Source organism: Letharia columbiana (assembly GCF_014066305.1).
Source record: "Letharia columbiana isolate WasteWater2 chromosome Unknown Sc0000062_s0, whole genome shotgun sequence".
In the NCBI taxonomy this organism is placed as follows: domain Eukaryota; kingdom Fungi; phylum Ascomycota; class Lecanoromycetes; order Lecanorales; family Parmeliaceae; genus Letharia; species Letharia columbiana.
This window is the reverse complement of record NW_023501106.1, coordinates 149,944-167,039: the sequence shown is the minus strand read 5'-3', so window position 1 is coordinate 167,039 and position 17,096 is coordinate 149,944. Positions and strand designations below refer to the sequence as shown.

The window sequence follows — 17,096 nt, the reverse complement described above, 5'->3', positions numbered from 1 at the left end:
GACCCTGGACTAGGCTTAGTGGCGGGGATAAGGTAATTAGGGTACCTTAGATCCTTGGGCTTGAGATAGATCCTAAACCAACCATTGGGCATATCAGATTTCTCCGATGCAACTAAAAGAAAAGCATTGTCTCTCAATAGCGAGTTCTGCAATACTTTTGCGCTCTCACGCTCTATCAGTACATTCTGCCTGCATGAGCACCCACCCCACATCAATTGGCTCCAGCCCCGCTCTGGTCACTTGCCGACAGTCTTCCGCAAGCCCTGATAGAAAATCGTTGAAATCGCGTTGCCGAGGAGAAAGGGGAAAAAAAAGTAGCATCTTCTCCATGCCCTCTCCGGATCCTTGTTATTATCATTCTTTCAGTCTCCATGCTCAATTAGCAGTGCAATTGCCTAGTCTGAAGTGCAATGAAGTACGGGGAAACTTTCCAACAGAGATCAATTCCACTCTGGGAAAACTGTGAGAAAAATCCCTTACTCTGCAGACCAAAATCCGAGGTGCTAAATGGTCACGCGACACCAGATAATGTCGATTACAACGATATCAAGCACCTAATAAAGGTTCGCACAACACAAGGACAAGGTCAAGCAAAGGCTATACCAGGTAGCGATAGTGAAACAAAAGCTTTCCATGCTTTCGAGGATGAATTGTATCGCGAATTGCGTGACCAGCACCAAAGAATCGATCTCTTTGTCCAGAGTAAGGCTGGCGAAGTAGGAAGAAAGCTTGGTACGTATCTCGAGCCTTCGCACGGAGATGTGTTGCTGATTTGGCCTCCTCATAGCTCATTTGGATAAGCAAATTGCACAATTGGAAATTCGAAGCTTCCCCACAAGCCGTGGGAAAATACCCATCAAGCGGTTGGAGAAATTTTCCAGGCTGGAGGAGGCTGTTCTTAAGTAAGTCCTAAATGTGAAGTATTATCGAGAGAAACCTTGCTGATTCAAGCTTGCAGAGCCGGAGAAGAAATACAATCCCTTTCACGTTTTGTTGGAGCACAACGTTTGGCTTTTCAAAAGCTGCTGAAAAAGTATAGAAAGTGGACTGGCTCTTCTGAACTAGGCAATCGCTTCCGCAAAGAAGTACTCGACCGTCGAACAAGTTTCTCGAAGACAGACTTTGAACCTTTACTCGCGCAATGGACACAAGTCTTGGCGTCTGTCCGGGCACCTTTCGTTGATGGCATCAGTTGGCAATCCGATCCTACGGAACCCAAGAAAGAGGAGTTCCAATCGCATAGACCAGTGCCGCATAAGTCTCCAAGCAATTCTGCGCAGAATCAGGCCGCAAAAAGCCAGCATGTGAGCAAGGACCTAAGCAGTGCAGCAGATCTACAGACAGCCTGGGAGGATGGTTCAAATCTTGAAATAGACACCGCCCTCGCTACAATACCATTTGGTCATAGGGCAGCCAAGGCGGCGTACTGGATCCACCCAGATAACATAGTACAGATCCACGTGCTGCTACTCCAGTACACCAGACTGCAGAAATCGAATGAGACGTTTTCATCTCCAGAAAGTCCATCTTCCCCCCGAGGGTCCATAAGTGGCCATCCGGCTAGGGGTTCTTCTCGAACCGACGAAGAGCTGGGTGTCATCATATGCGATGACCTCCAACGTTTTGCCCAAAGGCAGAGTAGCGAGACCATAAGCGATTCTGAAAACCGCGCAGGCTTCGCTCCCGAGAAAGCTGCCGCGAGTATCAGGTACTCCTCAAATGGTGACGCTGTCGTCGTCGTGGGCGCAGCCACCAATGATGCTAGCAAATCTACGTGCTCGAACAGGGAGTTCGCCACCAGGAAAGCCAGGTTCAAGCGCAAAGCCATACAACGGCTGTTCAGCACTTCCAGTGGAGAAGAAGGTACCATAGCAGACGGCTCAAAGGATTCCGAACAAGTCAGTGAATGGTTCGTCGGGCACAATGAAGTTCAGCCCTTAGTGCAACTACGATTAAGGCGCACCCGGTTCGTTGGTCTCAAGAACAGCGCGACAAATGGACTTTGGGCTACACTTGACAAAAATATATCAATGTGGAGCTGTCCTCCAGATCTCCTTGCTAGTGACAAAGGCTTCAACACCATTGACGATGGAGGGGAGAAGGACTCCGAAATCTTCCCACATGCAGTCCTTGAGATCAGGACCGAAGGACCAGGTGATACCAATGTGATAGCTGCTTTAGACGCGTCGTATTTGGTCAGGCTCTTTAATCTATTTTTTCGCTCTTGCTAAATTTCGTTGCAGACAGAAAGGGTTCGAGGCTTTTCTCTCGAAACACACGCTGTGGCAACCCTGTGCAAGCCTCAAGGAATGCCACGTCCATTTTGGGTAGGTGCTATGTCCATGTCTCTTAATCTACTGACTGAGGACCAGCTCCCAGCCTTAAAGCAAGATATACGCAAGGTCCCAGCAACATCGAAAGTGCCAAAGGCGCGCAAATCGCAAGGCCGTTCTAGTCCTGAAGAGTCAAGCACTCGGCATACATCCGTCTCAGCGTCATCGACGAAGAACGGCATATCAAGCGGCGGTTTCTCGGCGCTGCGCGGAGAGTCCTCTGCAACGTCGGCGCCAGACACTCTTGCCACTCCGCCTCTCGACGCCTCTAAGAAGATAAAGAGACGGCGGTCAAATCGCAAGCAGATGCCCCCAAAACGATTGCGAGAGCCAGCTCAGCCTAGATATGAGCGCTACTGGAATGAATTCGACGACGGCAGCGACGGTTCTCAAGATGGAGCGTACACCATTTTCGTCGATCCTAATGCTTCATACAGCATCCCTGGTGCAGCGGCAGTGTTCAGACTGTGCGGGTCAATTTCCTCAAGCATCAAGGCCTCCGAAGAGACGATACTGCATTGGTTCAGATCGTTTCAAAAGACCAGGCATGGCGAGCAGCGGCTTCTCGTCAACGGCGAGTGCTCTCCCAGCACTGCAGACTCTGACCAATCCGACGCAGACTCCTCAACCAGACACGTGAAATCGTCTCCACATCGGCGCTATTCCACCTTTCCCGTGCTCTCGCAACCTCCCGCTGCCCGCGCCCGCGAGGCCCTTCTCTTCCGCTCTTGCATCGCCTCATTTGCTTCATCGATTATCCTTCTGGTCGTGGCCGCTTGCTTAGTTACCACAGGACGCAGGAAAGCTGCTAATACCGTCGATGCAGGTGTCATCATTGGCGTAGTCTCGAGCCTGGTATTTGCCGTTATGGGAGCGGGAAGTATGGTAAGGAGAAAGGATGATGTTGGATGGATGCACAGAGCTGCCGTGTTCTTGGTTTTTGTATGCGTTGTCCTTGCGAGTAGCATTTTGCTTGCTGCGCTGCGTCTCTCCCGATGAACAGCTTAGCAGTCTTTTTTCACAATTGGATGAGTGGCAGGTTACTGGCAGATTGACAAATTCTTTGTGCAGTTTTCGAGACTGCCGGGAATGTAGTAGAATCAACAGTCTCACCCCTGCTTGGACGCCGTTTTAAAGCCGAGAAGTGCTCAGACGGATCGACGGATACTTGCGTATCGCAGCACTGAAACTATGCCCTCGGCCCTAGTTCCCATTATACGCATCGACCCGCCCATGCTGCGTTAGACTCTGCCATCGTGCCTCAAGAAAGCCTCAATGGCACTACCGCTGTGTGTAGAGACCTGTGCTTTCCTATACACGCTGTTTATGTTTACTTCGGTCCATTCTACAATATCATCCTCTCGACACCCTCCTCCCGGTGTTTGGATCCCTCTTCGTCCTCTTCTTCTCCATCTTCTCCCTCTCCGTAAACGGCCTCTCCTCATCTTCCTTCTCCCTTTCCCTCTGCTTCATCCTAGGGAACGGCTCCCATGGCTCTCTCTCCCCGCTCTCCTCCTCCTCATCCTCCTCCTCATCCTCCTTCCCCAACCCTTTCATTGTCTCTAGTCTCCTAACAGTCTTTTCCAGCTCTGCCTCCCCGTCCTCCCTGAACCGCGTGACCTTTGCCACATTCCTGGCTGTGATTTCGCGGATACCTCCATCGTTCGCTCTTTCCCGCACCAGAGTTTTCGCCGTCATGGCGAAACGCATATCACGGGGGCCATCGACGAGTTCGAGGATCGCGGAGGGTGCTTGGTCGTTATTGCGGTTCAGAGGTTCGATGCGCAGGACGCGGGTGTAGCCTCCAGGCCTATTCAGATATCGTTGTCGAAGAGTTGTGAATAGAGTAGGTAGATGTTTCAATGGCTCCTAGATGCATGCCTCATCAGTATCTCATGCGCAAGGAAGAGCCTCAAAAAAGTAGATGTAAGGTACCAACATACGAAGAATATACTCTCCGCCCTCGCACGACTCGCATTGGTGTTTTTCTTGCCCAGGGTTATCAGCTTCTCGGCTAGTCGCTGCGCTTCTTTGGCTTTGGGCCAGGTCGTCTTTATGGATTCGTGGGTTATGAGGGAGGTGACGAGGTTGCGGAGGAGGGCTTGGCGGTGAGAGGACTTGCGGTCTAGATGCCGGTATTTCAGGGCACCGCCAGCCATTGAGGTGGAGGGTGATGAATTGATTGATCGGGGTGGCTGGCGGTGGAGAATGGGAAAGCTCTTGAGTTTCAGTCGCTGGCAGAAGTTCGATATTTACTAGCTGGCAAAACCTCGGCAAACGCGATCCTCGATTTCAGGAGCCTCGCGAGCCACCTACCATTGAAAGAAGGTATGCTTTAAGTTCCATATTCCAGCACCATTGACGGAGATATCTTTTGTTTCGTTTTCGGTATATATACACTATTACTCTGCTTGTTGACGGAAACGAAAACTTTTTGCATGTTTACATGGATTTACTCTGTGATACTTCCACGATATCAAACACAGCTTTCAACTCGCGAGAGCTGCAAGCGTAAAATGAACTTTCCAGAGGACAATGTCGACATATGCAACCAATTTGCTTAGTGGCTATACACCAAACACTTCGAGCTGTTACCTCACCGAGACTCCGACAAGATATAGAATGTTTACATGCAGCTAACAAACATTCATGTATTGGCCGACGAGTACGACGTTCACAACCTCGAGGATGAATGCATTAAGCAAATGCTCATTTTGTATTTGAAGTGGCATGGACCACCTAACATGGAGGTAGTACGCTGTATATACAGCAACACTATTTGGCCTTCGCCTTTCTGTAAAGCGCTCCTTGATTGTTATGCAATCTACCTTCAATCTGAGTGGTATTCCGAAAGACCCGCCGCAGGACCTCTTTCCCGACCTATCAATCCGCGGTCGACCAAGCAATCGCTATGGCTATGAGGATTAGCGATCCGAAATTCATGCGCAGCGATCCTTTCTCTTTCGATGGAGAGGGGAGGCCTATTAGGACTAGGCTGGACAGGATTTTTGGATCGAAGCTCATGCCATTGCTAAATCTACCTCATCAAGAGAGTCATGCCGGCTCCCCACTCGGATGGCTTTGGCTAGATACTGTTCGGCGAGGCTTAGAAGACGAGGAAGACGGGCCTTCTATGACAAGTTATGGCATTCTATAGCTTCCACATTGGAACATTGACAGCCGCAGGCTACCGTAAGGATGTAACAGCTCCAGTGACGAGTAAGTGGGAGGAGAAGCTACGATGAAACACGAGTAAGTGAGAGGAGAGGCTGCGATGCAACCAGTGAGTATTATGAAGAAGTCAGCTCCTTAGGTCTGACCGCTTACCAGTCCAAGAAGACAACCAGAAGCGCAAGTTTATGCCTAGCAGAGATACGACATACCTCAAGAGGGAATATAGCTATAGGGACGACAAATTTCTGATTCCCTTCTGAATGCTAAATTTCGCCTTTTGGAGGCACCAATAACCCTGAAACTCTCTTAGCAACTCGAGCTCAATCGGTATTTGAATCAGACAGCACCGTAGCGGATACATCAACAGAAGCGTGTGATCTTTCGACGTGCCCCTCAAAAAACCATCTCACGAGCCCACTCATAGCCTTCTGTCCCCCTCACTCCACTCTCTCGCTCTTCCCTCTACCCCTTCCCTAACAGTCCGCAATCTGATTCCTTGCGCATATCTCACTGCCCCTTCGACCTCACTGTTCCATCTATCCTTCCACCGTTCCGTCCAGGGCGCTTTCTCTACCCTATACGGCTTGATACCTTCTCTCAGTCCCCCACTGTAATTGGCATCTGCTATCGTTGCGAGTTCGCTTGCGACTTCAGGGTCACTTAGCGAATTAAGGAGGATTGTTTGTTGGTGTAGTAGGGCGGCTTGATGGGTGCGGGCGCGTTGGTGGTAGAGGAGAGAGAGATAGAGCGCGGTAGATGTGAGGGTGAAGCCGGAGAAGAGGTTGGTGGTGAAACCCATTCTTGAGACAAACAATGCAGACTCAAATTGGGACTTTGATTGATATGTGTGTCGTCGAAGTCGCTCTTGAGCTTACTCTAGAATTTGTATGCGGCTTCGGAATGAATTCCGCTGAGAGGAACCTCTGCCGAGTGCCGACAAACATTCAAATTAATTACTTCTCTACTGTTTTTCTCAATTCAGTATCTTGTCCCATCATTTGGAAGCCAAAGTGCTCATACCAACCAAAGGCGCTTCGAGTGCGCGACCATGGCCTCCCACGCATCCCTCGACGCAGCAGCCACAGAGCGCAAAGCGCGCCTTGCAAAGCTGAAATCTCTAAAACGTAAACAACCTCCCACAGACTCAGAGGACCCAGACACCTCCGAGCTCGGGCCCTCCATACCCACCGAAGCACCCCCGACATCTACTGAAGATCCCACCAGCCAGTACCTCTCCGGTCGCAATTATGATCCCGAAACCCGAGGTCCAAAACTGGGCTTCGAATCTGCCCCCAACGCCGAACAAGAAACGTTGGAAGACCGTGCAGCGGCAATAGCACTAGAGACGAGGGAAAAAGAGGAGAGAGAGCGGAGAGAGGAAAAGCCGATTGATCTTTTTACGCTACAGCCGAAGAAGCCAAATTGGGATTTGAAACGCGATGTGGCGAGGAAGATGGAGGTGCTGAATGCGAGGACTGAGAATGCGATTGCGAGGTTGGTGAGGGAGAGGGTTGAGGGTCAGAAGAGGAAGGAGGTGGAGGCGAGTAATGGAGGTGTGGGAAAAGGACAGGATGGGGAAAGCGTGGGGATGGGAGGGTCGGAGCTCGTCGAAGGCGTACATCTAAGAGAGAAAGAAGAAGCGGAAGAAGAGAGAAGGGAGAGGGAAGAGGATGCCGAGCTTGCCTAGATAACTCTGGAAGCGATGCGAGGTTCCTCTCCACATCTCCGATGGACTCAGGACTTATGCTGCGCTTCAGCGTGGAGTTCACTGGGTGCAGGGCATTTGCGTTCGATGTAAAGAACATGATTGGGAATGAAAGTGGTTCTTCGGCAATCGAAATACTGGTCGTATTTGCATAGAAAGTCTATTCCAATGGTATTGCTTTTGAACAAAACCGATATCCGTATACCTCATGGGCTTTCTAAGCGCCGTCGCTAAACATCAATTCCCCACATTCATCGCTAGTGTGAGTCTAACTCTTTTACTGAAGGGGCTCAAGCTCCTTTCTTTTTTCTGAGGAGGGGCGTTTGGTGGTGGCCGGGTGCCCCTGATGTTCTCATTTCGATCTCGAGCACTGCTTCCATATCGATCATTGTCGTTCGAGTAGCTCTGGCGACCATCAACGTTTGGATGATGATCTGGCCGTTGGGAAACAGTGTCCTGCCTCAAAGTCTGTCTCGCAGGGAGGCCAGGCGTCATGGACTTCCTGTTTCTGATAACTTCACTTCTATCCCTGCTCTCGCTAGGGCTCCTTGTCCGCCGACTGCCTCTGTTGCTATTCAAGTCCCTGTCTCTTCCACGGTCCACAGGGCTCCTGGATGAATGTCGACGCCTTTTACCCCGAGTTCCGCTAAGCGAGGATTTCTTCCGCCTCTTGTTTGTTGATGAGTGTGAACCGTAAGACATGGACCTGGACATTCTATGCTCTCTCTGCCTGCGTTCCAGGCCCAATGGTCGACCAGCGTCGCGATCGATCGGCCCCTTCCTATCATATCCATCACCGCCTAACCCTTGGGGGTGATCTTTCCTTCGGCTTCCGTGTGATGAGTCTGAGGTGTATGATATTGAGGAACTGCGACTGCGTCTTCGCTTGCGATCTACCTCAAGATTGGAGAACACTTGGCTCTGACCGGTATGGCGTAAACCTGCAAGCTTCGGGGACAAGGAGCGCGAGAGGTTGGTCGAAATAGTAGATACGGAGTTCGACGAGTACGATGAGGTAGACCTAGAACGCTTTCTCGATCCATTCATATGCTCATCGTCTGCTTTACGCTTGCGACCCCGTTCGTGTTCCTTCCTTGCAAGAAGCTCATCGGCAACGCCCTTCCTAATCTCAGTCAGCCTGGTAGCTGGCCTTCCTTTCAACGCGATACGTACTTTCGCAACAAATCATTAGGAGTGTCGCTGGTCAATTTCGGTACCAGTTTCGGATTTACGAGTTGCTGGGTCCTTGAAGGTCTTGAGGTGTAAGGCCTTTCCTGGGCTGGTGCTTTGCACTCATAGCTATAGTGCCGTGCTTGACAGTCAGACTCAGAACGCAGGAGGGGGACAATGGGACTTATCTTTTTTAAGACACTTCTGGCAAAGCGTCTGTGATGTGGCTTTGGAAGATGCAGCGGAGGTTGGCCCGCGGAAGCGGTTCATTGAGCTGGCGAGGTTTCGATTCTGGGTGCCTGAGTTCTTTAAAAACCCGAGTGTCAGGTGAGTCAGGCTGAAGATATCAGACGAGTTGATACATGAGTTGGAGAAATTAAATATATAGAGGTTTGAGTCTGGTGTAACGGAGTCCAAAGTGTATTGTAGACAAGTAAATTGCTAGAATGGTCAGGAAGAGAAACAATGGTGGCTATGAGCAGAGACGCACGCTCGGAATAAAGTAAATGTACCTTTGGTACCAGGGTGCCAAGGCTTGGCGTTTTGGCTCGCCTAGTGAGAAAATGACGTCCCACTACTGAAGTACTAAGCCTCCTTCGACCTCCGCTTTCATTTTCCTGCAGTACACAAATTCTCTCAATAGATTGCTGAAGGCTTTGAACCTTTCCCCTCGCACCCAGCCTGTCGCTGAACATTCTAATACACCATTCTGTCCGGATCCTCTGAACGACTCCTTGCACGGGAATTTGGTCAACAACTTGGTGAGCACGCTGCTTCACTCAGATAGTGGGGCGAGAGCCTTGGGGTGGCTGTACCTCACGACTGGCCGCTTTCTGTGTGTCTTTCCACGAGGCAAGATTTAGCACAACACCGGGGCGCACTATCTTGGGACGCTCGGTCAGACTACATGGCGGGCTTTCATAATGCCAAAGGAACACTTTTCGATATCCTTCGACCCTTTTGATATGCTACCTTCTCCTTGACATCTTGCATTCGAAGAGATCCAACTTCTACACTCCTTTACTTGGGTTCGGCGCAAGAACAGTTTCTGGCTCTGCATCCTTCATTACCATTCGTTGGCGACATGGCAACACACACCACCAAAACGAGTGTGTCAAAACCATCATTTGCGAGCGTTTGTGACCCTTCTTGTGACCCCTCATTGCAGCTCCTTCACACCGCTAGCTGACCTCCACCTCACAGATTGCGGCGATGGCTCCTCCTATCCATCCTGGACCACTAATCGTAGGCCGAGAAAATGAGAGGCCTTCGAAAGCATCGTCCCCAACCCGCTCAAGCCAGGCTTCAAAAGTCGAAAGCCCTATGGCGTCTCAATTGCACCGAGAACTGCAGAATTCGATGTCACGGCTTGCCGTCAGGGAATCTCCACTGGCTTTGAACGCTTTAGATGACCAGCAGAAGAGTAACATCAGCCGGGCAGGTCTCAAATTCGATGATGATCAGACTCAGATCTCATCGTCGTCCACCAAGCCCGCAAGCCTTGATGGCAAAAGCACTACCTCTGGCACAACATTTGCCCTAGACGAAAAGGAGTCGCTTCGGCCGGATGATAGTGCCAGTGTCAAAGCTGCCGAGGATGAAGATTTTGGTTCGGGACCTGCGTCTGGTGCGCAGAATTCGCGGGTTGGTTCCGAAGCTGGGAGCAGAGCATTTCGAGATCAATTCTACGAGATCACCGAGAGCATTGGCTCGGGCTCTCACCGAATGCATCCTCTCAGTCGAAGAATCATCGCAGGGATTGAGGAGGAAGGACCGCAAATGACACGCTCTCCACTTACATCAGCATTGCCAGCACCAGTCAACTTGCCTCATCCTGATATCATTGCGCCTAAAGCGCCTACAATTGATTACAAGTATCAGGAACCGGATGAGAAATTGTTGGAAGCCCTCGAATCTCCCAAAGATCGATTGTTTCTTTTACGCCTTGAGCAGGAAGTAATCACATTCGTCAAAGATTCACAGTAAGCTTTGGCCACGAATTCTTCGACAAAGAGCACGCTGACGTCCATCTCAGAGAACCGATGATCGATTTGCCTCCTTGTAATTCTTTTTGTCGTCTACTAGCGCACAAGCTGGCAGATTATTATGCATTGACACATTTTGTTGACAATGCCGTAAGCTCTGTACGATTGTACAGAACGCCTTATTGTCGAGTGTAAGTATCCGCTATGCCTACCAATGCATCACATGCTTACATCTTCCAAGCCCGCCTCCCTTAGGCGCCCTTGCACCAAAAGCTTCGGCTCCCGTGGATGCCCAATCCTCGTCTCAACCGACCATGAAAATCATGCGTCGCGCAGGTGTAGGCAGGGATGGCCAAATCATTGAATCTGGAGCCAACACCGCAGATGGCTCAATGGCCCCTTCTAAAGCTGGTTCGGAGACTGGCGAGGATAGCCAACGAGGTACTGGCGTAGCATCTCCAACTGACTCAAACCTTACTAAAGACAAATCAGCCATGACAAGGGAAGAACGGGAAGCGAAGTACAAGGAGACAAGAGAGCGAATTTTCGGACCGGAGAGTGAAAATATCGATAGCAACGATGCCGTGAACGAGGTTTCACGCACTAGCTCTAGGAATGAGAAGAAAAAGAAAAAACACAAGAACAACGATGACGGTTTTGAAGCACGATCCCAATTCAACGCTTATTATCCTTCCATGCAGTATCCTGTCACAACCTACGATCAGACTGCAGCTTCACCGGCATGTTACAGCCCTTATACTATGCAGCAGGGGAATATGTTAAGCCAGCCCGGGCCTGTAGGCGCGGCCTTGTTGCAGCAAGGCTATCAACAGGGATACAATCCAATGGCAACCCCACAAGGTTTTCCAGCTATGACGAGCCAAAATCCGTCACTAAGTGGATACGATGTGCAAGCCGCAAACGTCCATGCCGCGAGCTACAATCAACAGATTTCATCTCATTACTATCCGCCGATGCAGCAAGGCATTGGCATTGGTCAATCGTCTCCAGTCATTTCTTCGCCAGCAATGAGCAACCACGGTCAATTTTCTCGGCCGCAGTCGCAGTTGTCCGATCAACAGTGGTCTCAGAACACGTACCCTTACTCTTACCCGCAACAGAGAGATCAGCAGCAGTATTTCCCCTTACCAATGCAAACTCCAAATCCAGTGGCCGGCGTAGCATCGGTTCCCTACCAGTATGGGCAATTACCCTTGCAGCCTGGCACGCAGGGTGTAAGAGCTCAGCATCCACTACCGGGCAGCTATAAGAGCCAAGCTTTCAACCCGCAAACCCGAGCTTTCGTGCCCAATGGGGGCTCTGGTCCACCGCAGGCCGTTCAACATGGGAACAATTCTAGTCTTTCGACCCGAAATCTGAACGGAAGTCAATACTCGCCATATATCCAACAACCGTCGCCCTACCACCAAGGATCTTCGCTGCCAGTATCTGCGTCCTACAGCTTTAGCCATGAGCCCAAAGCCTACGGAACACGCAAAAGCTCAACACAGTCGAATGCTGCACATTCGCCAGTGCAAAGCTCGCTTTCAAAATGGGGCACTCCGTCTCACCTGCCTCCGAAGCCACCGCCTCCAGAGGTCCCAAGCATGCCCGAGGCTCAACACTCCCTTCCTATGAACAACCAATTCAGCGTGAATGTTCAATCGTTGAAGAATGGAGGACAACAAATGCCCAGCTTCCAAAATGGGGTTTATTCGATGCCAAGCGTTGGTTCCCAGGCTACATAGTCCAGACCCAAGATGGTCAATGGTCCTTTCGGGTCAGGAACGCGTCGGGCAGTCTTTCATTTGATTGGATTACCACCGAATGCATTGCGATTGGAGCACATGTGCAGGGCAGTTGCAGCGTAGGCCTCGGAAAAGCGCGGCTGGCATTACGACTCGTGATGGCATGCGTCAGGGTGTTTTGTAGTGGGAGATAGATTAGACAGAAATGAATTGATGAGTATCATCTGAATTGACGTCGACCCACCTCCTCGGCGAGATATCGCACCGTAGAACGCTCGTACGTTGACCAATGACAACCATGATTCCAAGCAGCGTGGATTACTAAGCGACGAATTTCTGGTTTCTTTGATTTTGGCTCCATGACTTGTTTGTGCACTCGGCTGTCATTCAAGGTCAATGGCAAGATGTGCAGAGTTGTTGCGATTCCATTCTCCCCCAAACGCTGTAATTGGGAGGATCCTTACATATCACCGGCGATGGACCCTTGAATGAAGGTCGTTCAATGCTCAGTCGCCGCATACCGCCCTCAAGATGTCCCCCCGTCATGTATCCGCCAGTGCGGCCGTGCCTGGCCTTGGTTCCTTCTCCGCACAAGCCAGGGTGCTCAGTTGCTGCTCTGACCACCCGCGCGAAGGTATTCGTGAGCTTGTACCGTCAACCTGAAAGAGCGGCCTCCCTAAAAGCTCGAACCGGATCTGCAGAGCCCCTGAATGAAGCAAAGCAAGAACAAAGACAATGCTACTTTCCTAGTCAGTCAATACCAGTCTCGACTTCGAAAGAAACAGCTTCAAATTATCACGTTCGGAAGCGCCGAAGGAGCAGAGCTTCCCCAACGCGACCACTAATTGTACTTCCACGTCAACAGAGCAGAAGGACTCGCGCGCAGCCTCGGCTTCTGGATCGTGTAAGGGTGCAGGTAGTAAAACCAGGCTGTCGCCGGCGGCTTTCCCAAAAAGGTAGCGCCCGAAAAGGAGGTGGAGATTGGTTTCGTCGTCTGGACCAGATTCGAAAGCCATCAAGATCGATAGGGCTGCGCAATCCGAGCAGAAGGCCGCACTGGGTTTCGCTTGGCCTCTGGCCAAAAGCCACAAGCTGGAGCAGCCAGCAACCAACGACGGGCTCGCTTGAGAAATTGAGATGGGATTGGATCTCAAACTTCCAGATCTTGAAAATCCCAGAAGATATGCAAAGATGGACAAGCCTAGGTACAGAGAAAGTGATACGGTACTACTGCGGTCTTCGCCCTCGTGTCAACGAGGATTGGACGGGGCTCCAAGGCTACGATGCTGAAAGGTTATGGCGAAACGTGATGCTGTGGTGTCTGAAATACCGAAGAAAGCAGGCCTTGATGCTACTTCTCTCTACTTTCAAGGGTCGCATATACAGACCTCCCAGATACGTGGTTTCGGACTGCTTGGACTTTCTTGCGCACCATTTTCTCTTTGAAGTCTCTAATCCAAATCCATTGGCTATTGACGCCATCTGGCTCTTGACTTGCAAATTTATAGATGGTGCTAGTGATCAGGAGCAAACTTTTCCAGTGTCTCAGCACGTTGTCTACATTATCCTCCAACACAGCGACGATCAACGCGTGCTCTCTTTTTATGGGCTACTTGGCTCAAATAAGGCCGTCTTACATGTCAATACGATGCTGCATTTCTTGGACAGGTTTCTTGACATGGGAAGAATCAGCTTGTCTATGAAAATACTTGGTACAATCGCCAATATTAATTATAACCTTTCTTTGGATCGGATTCAGAAGGCTTGTGTCAGGCTCTTGCGGGCTCATTTTGATACGCAGGAGGAATATGCTATTCGCTCGAATGTCTTAACGCAGATCTTGGAGATGGGGATCAGACCGAAGGTCCCCATGTTTAACGCTATTCTCCTGAATGCAGGCGAGGGTGGCGACTTTGTTAATGCGTGGCAAATGTACGGTCTGGCTAAAGAGAACGCCCTTATACCTGATTCTATCACATACGGCGTACTTTTGAAGGGCGCAATACTCAGCGGCAATTTCTCCAATATCGGAATGGTCATTCGCGAGATCCAGACAAATGGGAAAGTGCTTCAAGATCTTCGCCTAGTTAGCGATGTACTCAATGCCATATCTCTCATGTCGCCCGGAGATGAATTCGGCGCAATGCTTGATTTCTACAAGCAACATTGCGACCTCCGTCCCCTGCAAGAACTCTCGCTGTGCGGAGACGAGACACAAGCACCACCTGGTGCAAATTGCCATGGAGTCTGGCCCACAACCTACATCCTCACACAGATGACCCTGGCTTACGTCAAACTACATCAAGATTCCCTTGGCCTTATCCACAATTACGAATTGTATCATCAATGTGTAAAAGAGAACCATCCAGTGATCGCGCCTCTCGCTCAAGAAACCTTTGTGGCGAATTCGTTTATCATGGTTTTTGGGAAGAATCCCGATACCCTTCAACACTGCACCACCGTTGTCAAACACATGCTTGAGTTCTCCTCTCCGAACTTTGCAACACCTGAGTCTGTCCCATATGCGGCGCCAACCGTGCAGACTTGGTCTATTTTAGTCGCCGCGTACTTCCGCAACAGACAAAGACGCGCTGCCGAAAAGGTTCTCGACATGATGCGGGAGCGCGGTATCCAAGGTGACAGAGTTACTTGGAACACCCTTGTTAGCGGTTATGGAAAGTTGCAAGACGTGAACGCTGCGGTGGACACGGTGAAGAAGATGCAGGCAGCCGGGTTCGAAGTAGATACCTACACCATTAAGGGGTTGGGAAATTTGCAGATACGGGATCGCTTGGAGGAAGCATTAAAGACGAGCACAAAAGAATCATTCGATAAAAACGCGACAGGACTTGTACAGCCTCTAAATTCGCAGGATCAATACGAAGCCAACATGGCTCAAGAGTGGGGGTCGACGATCTTGAGCCGAGAAGAGGAGGTGAAGAGGTATCTGATGGCCAAACATCAAGAACAGCGGGATATGTAGATCGAGAAGCCGAGCGACAGTCTAATTGCAACTGCAAAGTTTGCATCGTTCGCATGGAGTATATTCTTGATATCTGACACTTAGTTCCACCTGGCGTAAAAAGCATGTACATAGTGATCACCTCCAAACCACTGCCGTCAAGCCAGTTGCACATAATTGCAGGAACTACGGACTAAAGTGCCATCACTTACTTGAAGCATTTCATATATGGCAATGGATCCTTCTCGAAAATCAATCGTTCGTGATAGAATTGGCCTCGATCGAGTTTTCGAGCTTTCGCTAACAGGCCATCGGATGCACAATATGGTCGATTACAGCATCAGCGAGCCCCTCTACGTACAATCCGCGTCATGTTGGAAGGGAAGACCATTTGCACACGAATAACAGTTTAGAACTTCGCAGCTCGTCAAGGATCCAGCGTAATCATAGGTGCAGAATGAAGCTCAATCTTGTGGTCTATTTGATGAGACTGCGAACCGACACGATCGACTTTTGTTGCAAGCTAAGGGGAGGCCGGCAATCGAACCAGCGACTTCGTGAGTATACGATGCAACATCACAAAACCCAAGATTAGGCAACATCTCGCGCCAAGACCTTCACGCCTCCCCCCTCATCCCTAGCGTAGTGATCCAAAAAGCATAGGCCGTCGTCGCCCTTAATCAGACGCCCTCTTTGAAATCCCCGTGCCCACGGGCTTTCACCTTGAACGGGGTCAGTGCGGGGGGTGACGAGGAGAGTGAGCTTGCCTGTCCACATGGCGAAGACCGCCTGGGTATCAGTCGCTCTCTCGCAGGGACTGGGTGGGTTGAACGAACGGAGATGTATCCCCCCTTCCAACTGTAGGAGCAGGATGACCCGAGCGCGATCTTACGCCCGTCCTGCTCGCTGCTTCCATCTTTGCCCTAGCTTTTTTCTTCTACGTACATCTTTTGCCCTCTCAATCCTCCCGTTTTCAATGATGGCTACGACCTACAGACCGTTAGTTGCACATTTTTGAAAGTGGCCATTTAGGATGCGGAGGAACCATAATTGTAAGTTCGAACGGTTCGAGAGATGACTTTGGGTAGGAGAGCGCGCTTTTTGACGTGCGGCCGGAAGTCTGGACAGGTGACTTCTGGATTGCTGGTTTTGTAAATGTGTCGGTTCTGCAGATTGAGTGGCGGGCAGAAATGCAGCTTGAGAGTGACAAAACATTCCGGCAAGTCTACAGAAGAGGGAACGAAGATCTGGCGGTGGGGCGAATAGCTTACAAAGAGGGGTTGGCTTGAAGCAATCGGAAAGAGAAAAGGGACGACAGCATCTTTCCAGATTGATCAATGAAAGCAGCCTGACAGATTTTGTATTTCAATTTGTACTGCACAAGAAATTTTCCGATGGGTATAATAAAGCGTAATACGCGTACGTCAGGAGGTGAAAAATCAGCAGCAGCCCCAAGTTACACTTTCATGAGCTGGCCATCAAAGAAGCCTAGAAAGCATCGTCTCAGCTGCCATACGAGGACCTCCTTGGTGGTCTAGAGAGTCTGAAGAATACTTACAGCCATCACCACACAGCATAAACTGACGTAAGGACTCAGCCGTTCTCCAACCCTTGCGCACTTCCAGAAGATGCCAAATACCCTAGCGTAATACAGGTTTAGCTCCTTCCCGTTCTTACGTAATACATCCAACAACTCACCCATCACGATTCCTGTCCATAATCTTCGGAAAGGTTGCATGAGCATAGGTGCTTGTGCAAATCACCAGTAAGAGAACCAGCAGCAAGGACTGGAAGTTGAAGAGCGCTGACTGCAAACGTATCAGTTATCGCAACTCTTCATCCCATTCAGACCTCGAGCTCAAGCTCACCATATTGGAAATATTCTCAAGTAAGTGCCACCGCTTCGGAGTCTTCTTGAGGGTCAAGATTGCTCTTTGATAGAGAGTTCACAGCTGTCCCATAACATGATACATTCTAACAAGCTTTGCTTAGCCGCGGCGTCTACATAGCCAATTAACA

At 50.2% G+C, this 17,096-nt stretch overlaps 8 protein-coding genes across 8 annotated transcripts; 4 read left to right on the top strand and 4 right to left on the bottom strand.

Moving 5' to 3' along the window:
- Positions 1-410: 410 nt before the first annotated feature.
- HO173_011460 (uncharacterized protein) lies at positions 411-3,332 on the top strand (the record flags this gene model as incomplete). Its single annotated transcript, XM_037313340.1, has 5 exons — positions 411-462; positions 526-732; positions 788-902; positions 959-2,195; positions 2,244-3,332. The coding sequence occupies 5 exons, from the start codon at positions 411-413 to the stop codon at positions 3,330-3,332; spliced, it is 2,700 nt and encodes an 899-aa protein (XP_037159797.1).
- A 354-nt stretch (positions 3,333-3,686) lies between these two features.
- HO173_011459 (uncharacterized protein) lies at positions 3,687-4,492 on the bottom strand (the record flags this gene model as incomplete). The annotated part of the gene is made up of 2 exons (XM_037313339.1): positions 3,687-4,202; positions 4,277-4,492. The coding sequence occupies 2 exons, from the start codon at positions 4,490-4,492 to the stop codon at positions 3,687-3,689; spliced, it is 732 nt and encodes a 243-aa protein (XP_037159796.1).
- Positions 4,493-5,925: 1,433 nt separating this feature from the next.
- HO173_011458 (uncharacterized protein) lies at positions 5,926-6,306 on the bottom strand (the record flags this gene model as incomplete). The annotated part of the gene is made up of 1 exon (XM_037313338.1): positions 5,926-6,306. One exon carries the CDS (start codon positions 6,304-6,306, stop codon positions 5,926-5,928), a length of 381 nt encoding a protein of 126 aa, XP_037159795.1.
- Positions 6,307-6,555: 249 nt separating this feature from the next.
- Positions 6,556-7,194, top strand: HO173_011457 (uncharacterized protein; the record flags this gene model as incomplete). The annotated part of the gene is made up of 1 exon (XM_037313337.1): positions 6,556-7,194. One exon carries the CDS (start codon positions 6,556-6,558, stop codon positions 7,192-7,194), a length of 639 nt encoding a protein of 212 aa, XP_037159794.1.
- Positions 7,195-7,449: 255 nt separating this feature from the next.
- On the bottom strand, positions 7,450-8,509 carry HO173_011456 (uncharacterized protein; the record flags this gene model as incomplete). The annotated part of the gene is made up of 2 exons (XM_037313336.1): positions 7,450-8,335; positions 8,445-8,509. The coding sequence occupies 2 exons, from the start codon at positions 8,507-8,509 to the stop codon at positions 7,450-7,452; spliced, it is 951 nt and encodes a 316-aa protein (XP_037159793.1).
- Positions 8,510-9,466: 957 nt separating this feature from the next.
- On the top strand, positions 9,467-12,115 carry HO173_011455 (uncharacterized protein; the record flags this gene model as incomplete). The annotated part of the gene is made up of 4 exons (XM_037313335.1): positions 9,467-9,517; positions 9,586-10,364; positions 10,418-10,558; positions 10,609-12,115. 4 exons carry the CDS (start codon positions 9,467-9,469, stop codon positions 12,113-12,115), a joined length of 2,478 nt encoding a protein of 825 aa, XP_037159792.1.
- Positions 12,116-12,659: 544 nt separating this feature from the next.
- Positions 12,660-15,098, top strand: HO173_011454 (uncharacterized protein; the record flags this gene model as incomplete). The annotated part of the gene is made up of 1 exon (XM_037313334.1): positions 12,660-15,098. The coding sequence occupies one exon, from the start codon at positions 12,660-12,662 to the stop codon at positions 15,096-15,098; it is 2,439 nt and encodes an 812-aa protein (XP_037159791.1).
- Positions 15,099-15,757: 659 nt separating this feature from the next.
- HO173_011453 (uncharacterized protein) lies at positions 15,758-16,821 on the bottom strand (the record flags this gene model as incomplete). Its single annotated transcript, XM_037313333.1, has 3 exons — positions 15,758-15,799; positions 16,023-16,067; positions 16,636-16,821. The coding sequence occupies 3 exons, from the start codon at positions 16,819-16,821 to the stop codon at positions 15,758-15,760; spliced, it is 273 nt and encodes a 90-aa protein (XP_037159790.1).
- Between the last annotated feature and the right edge of the window lie 275 nt (positions 16,822-17,096).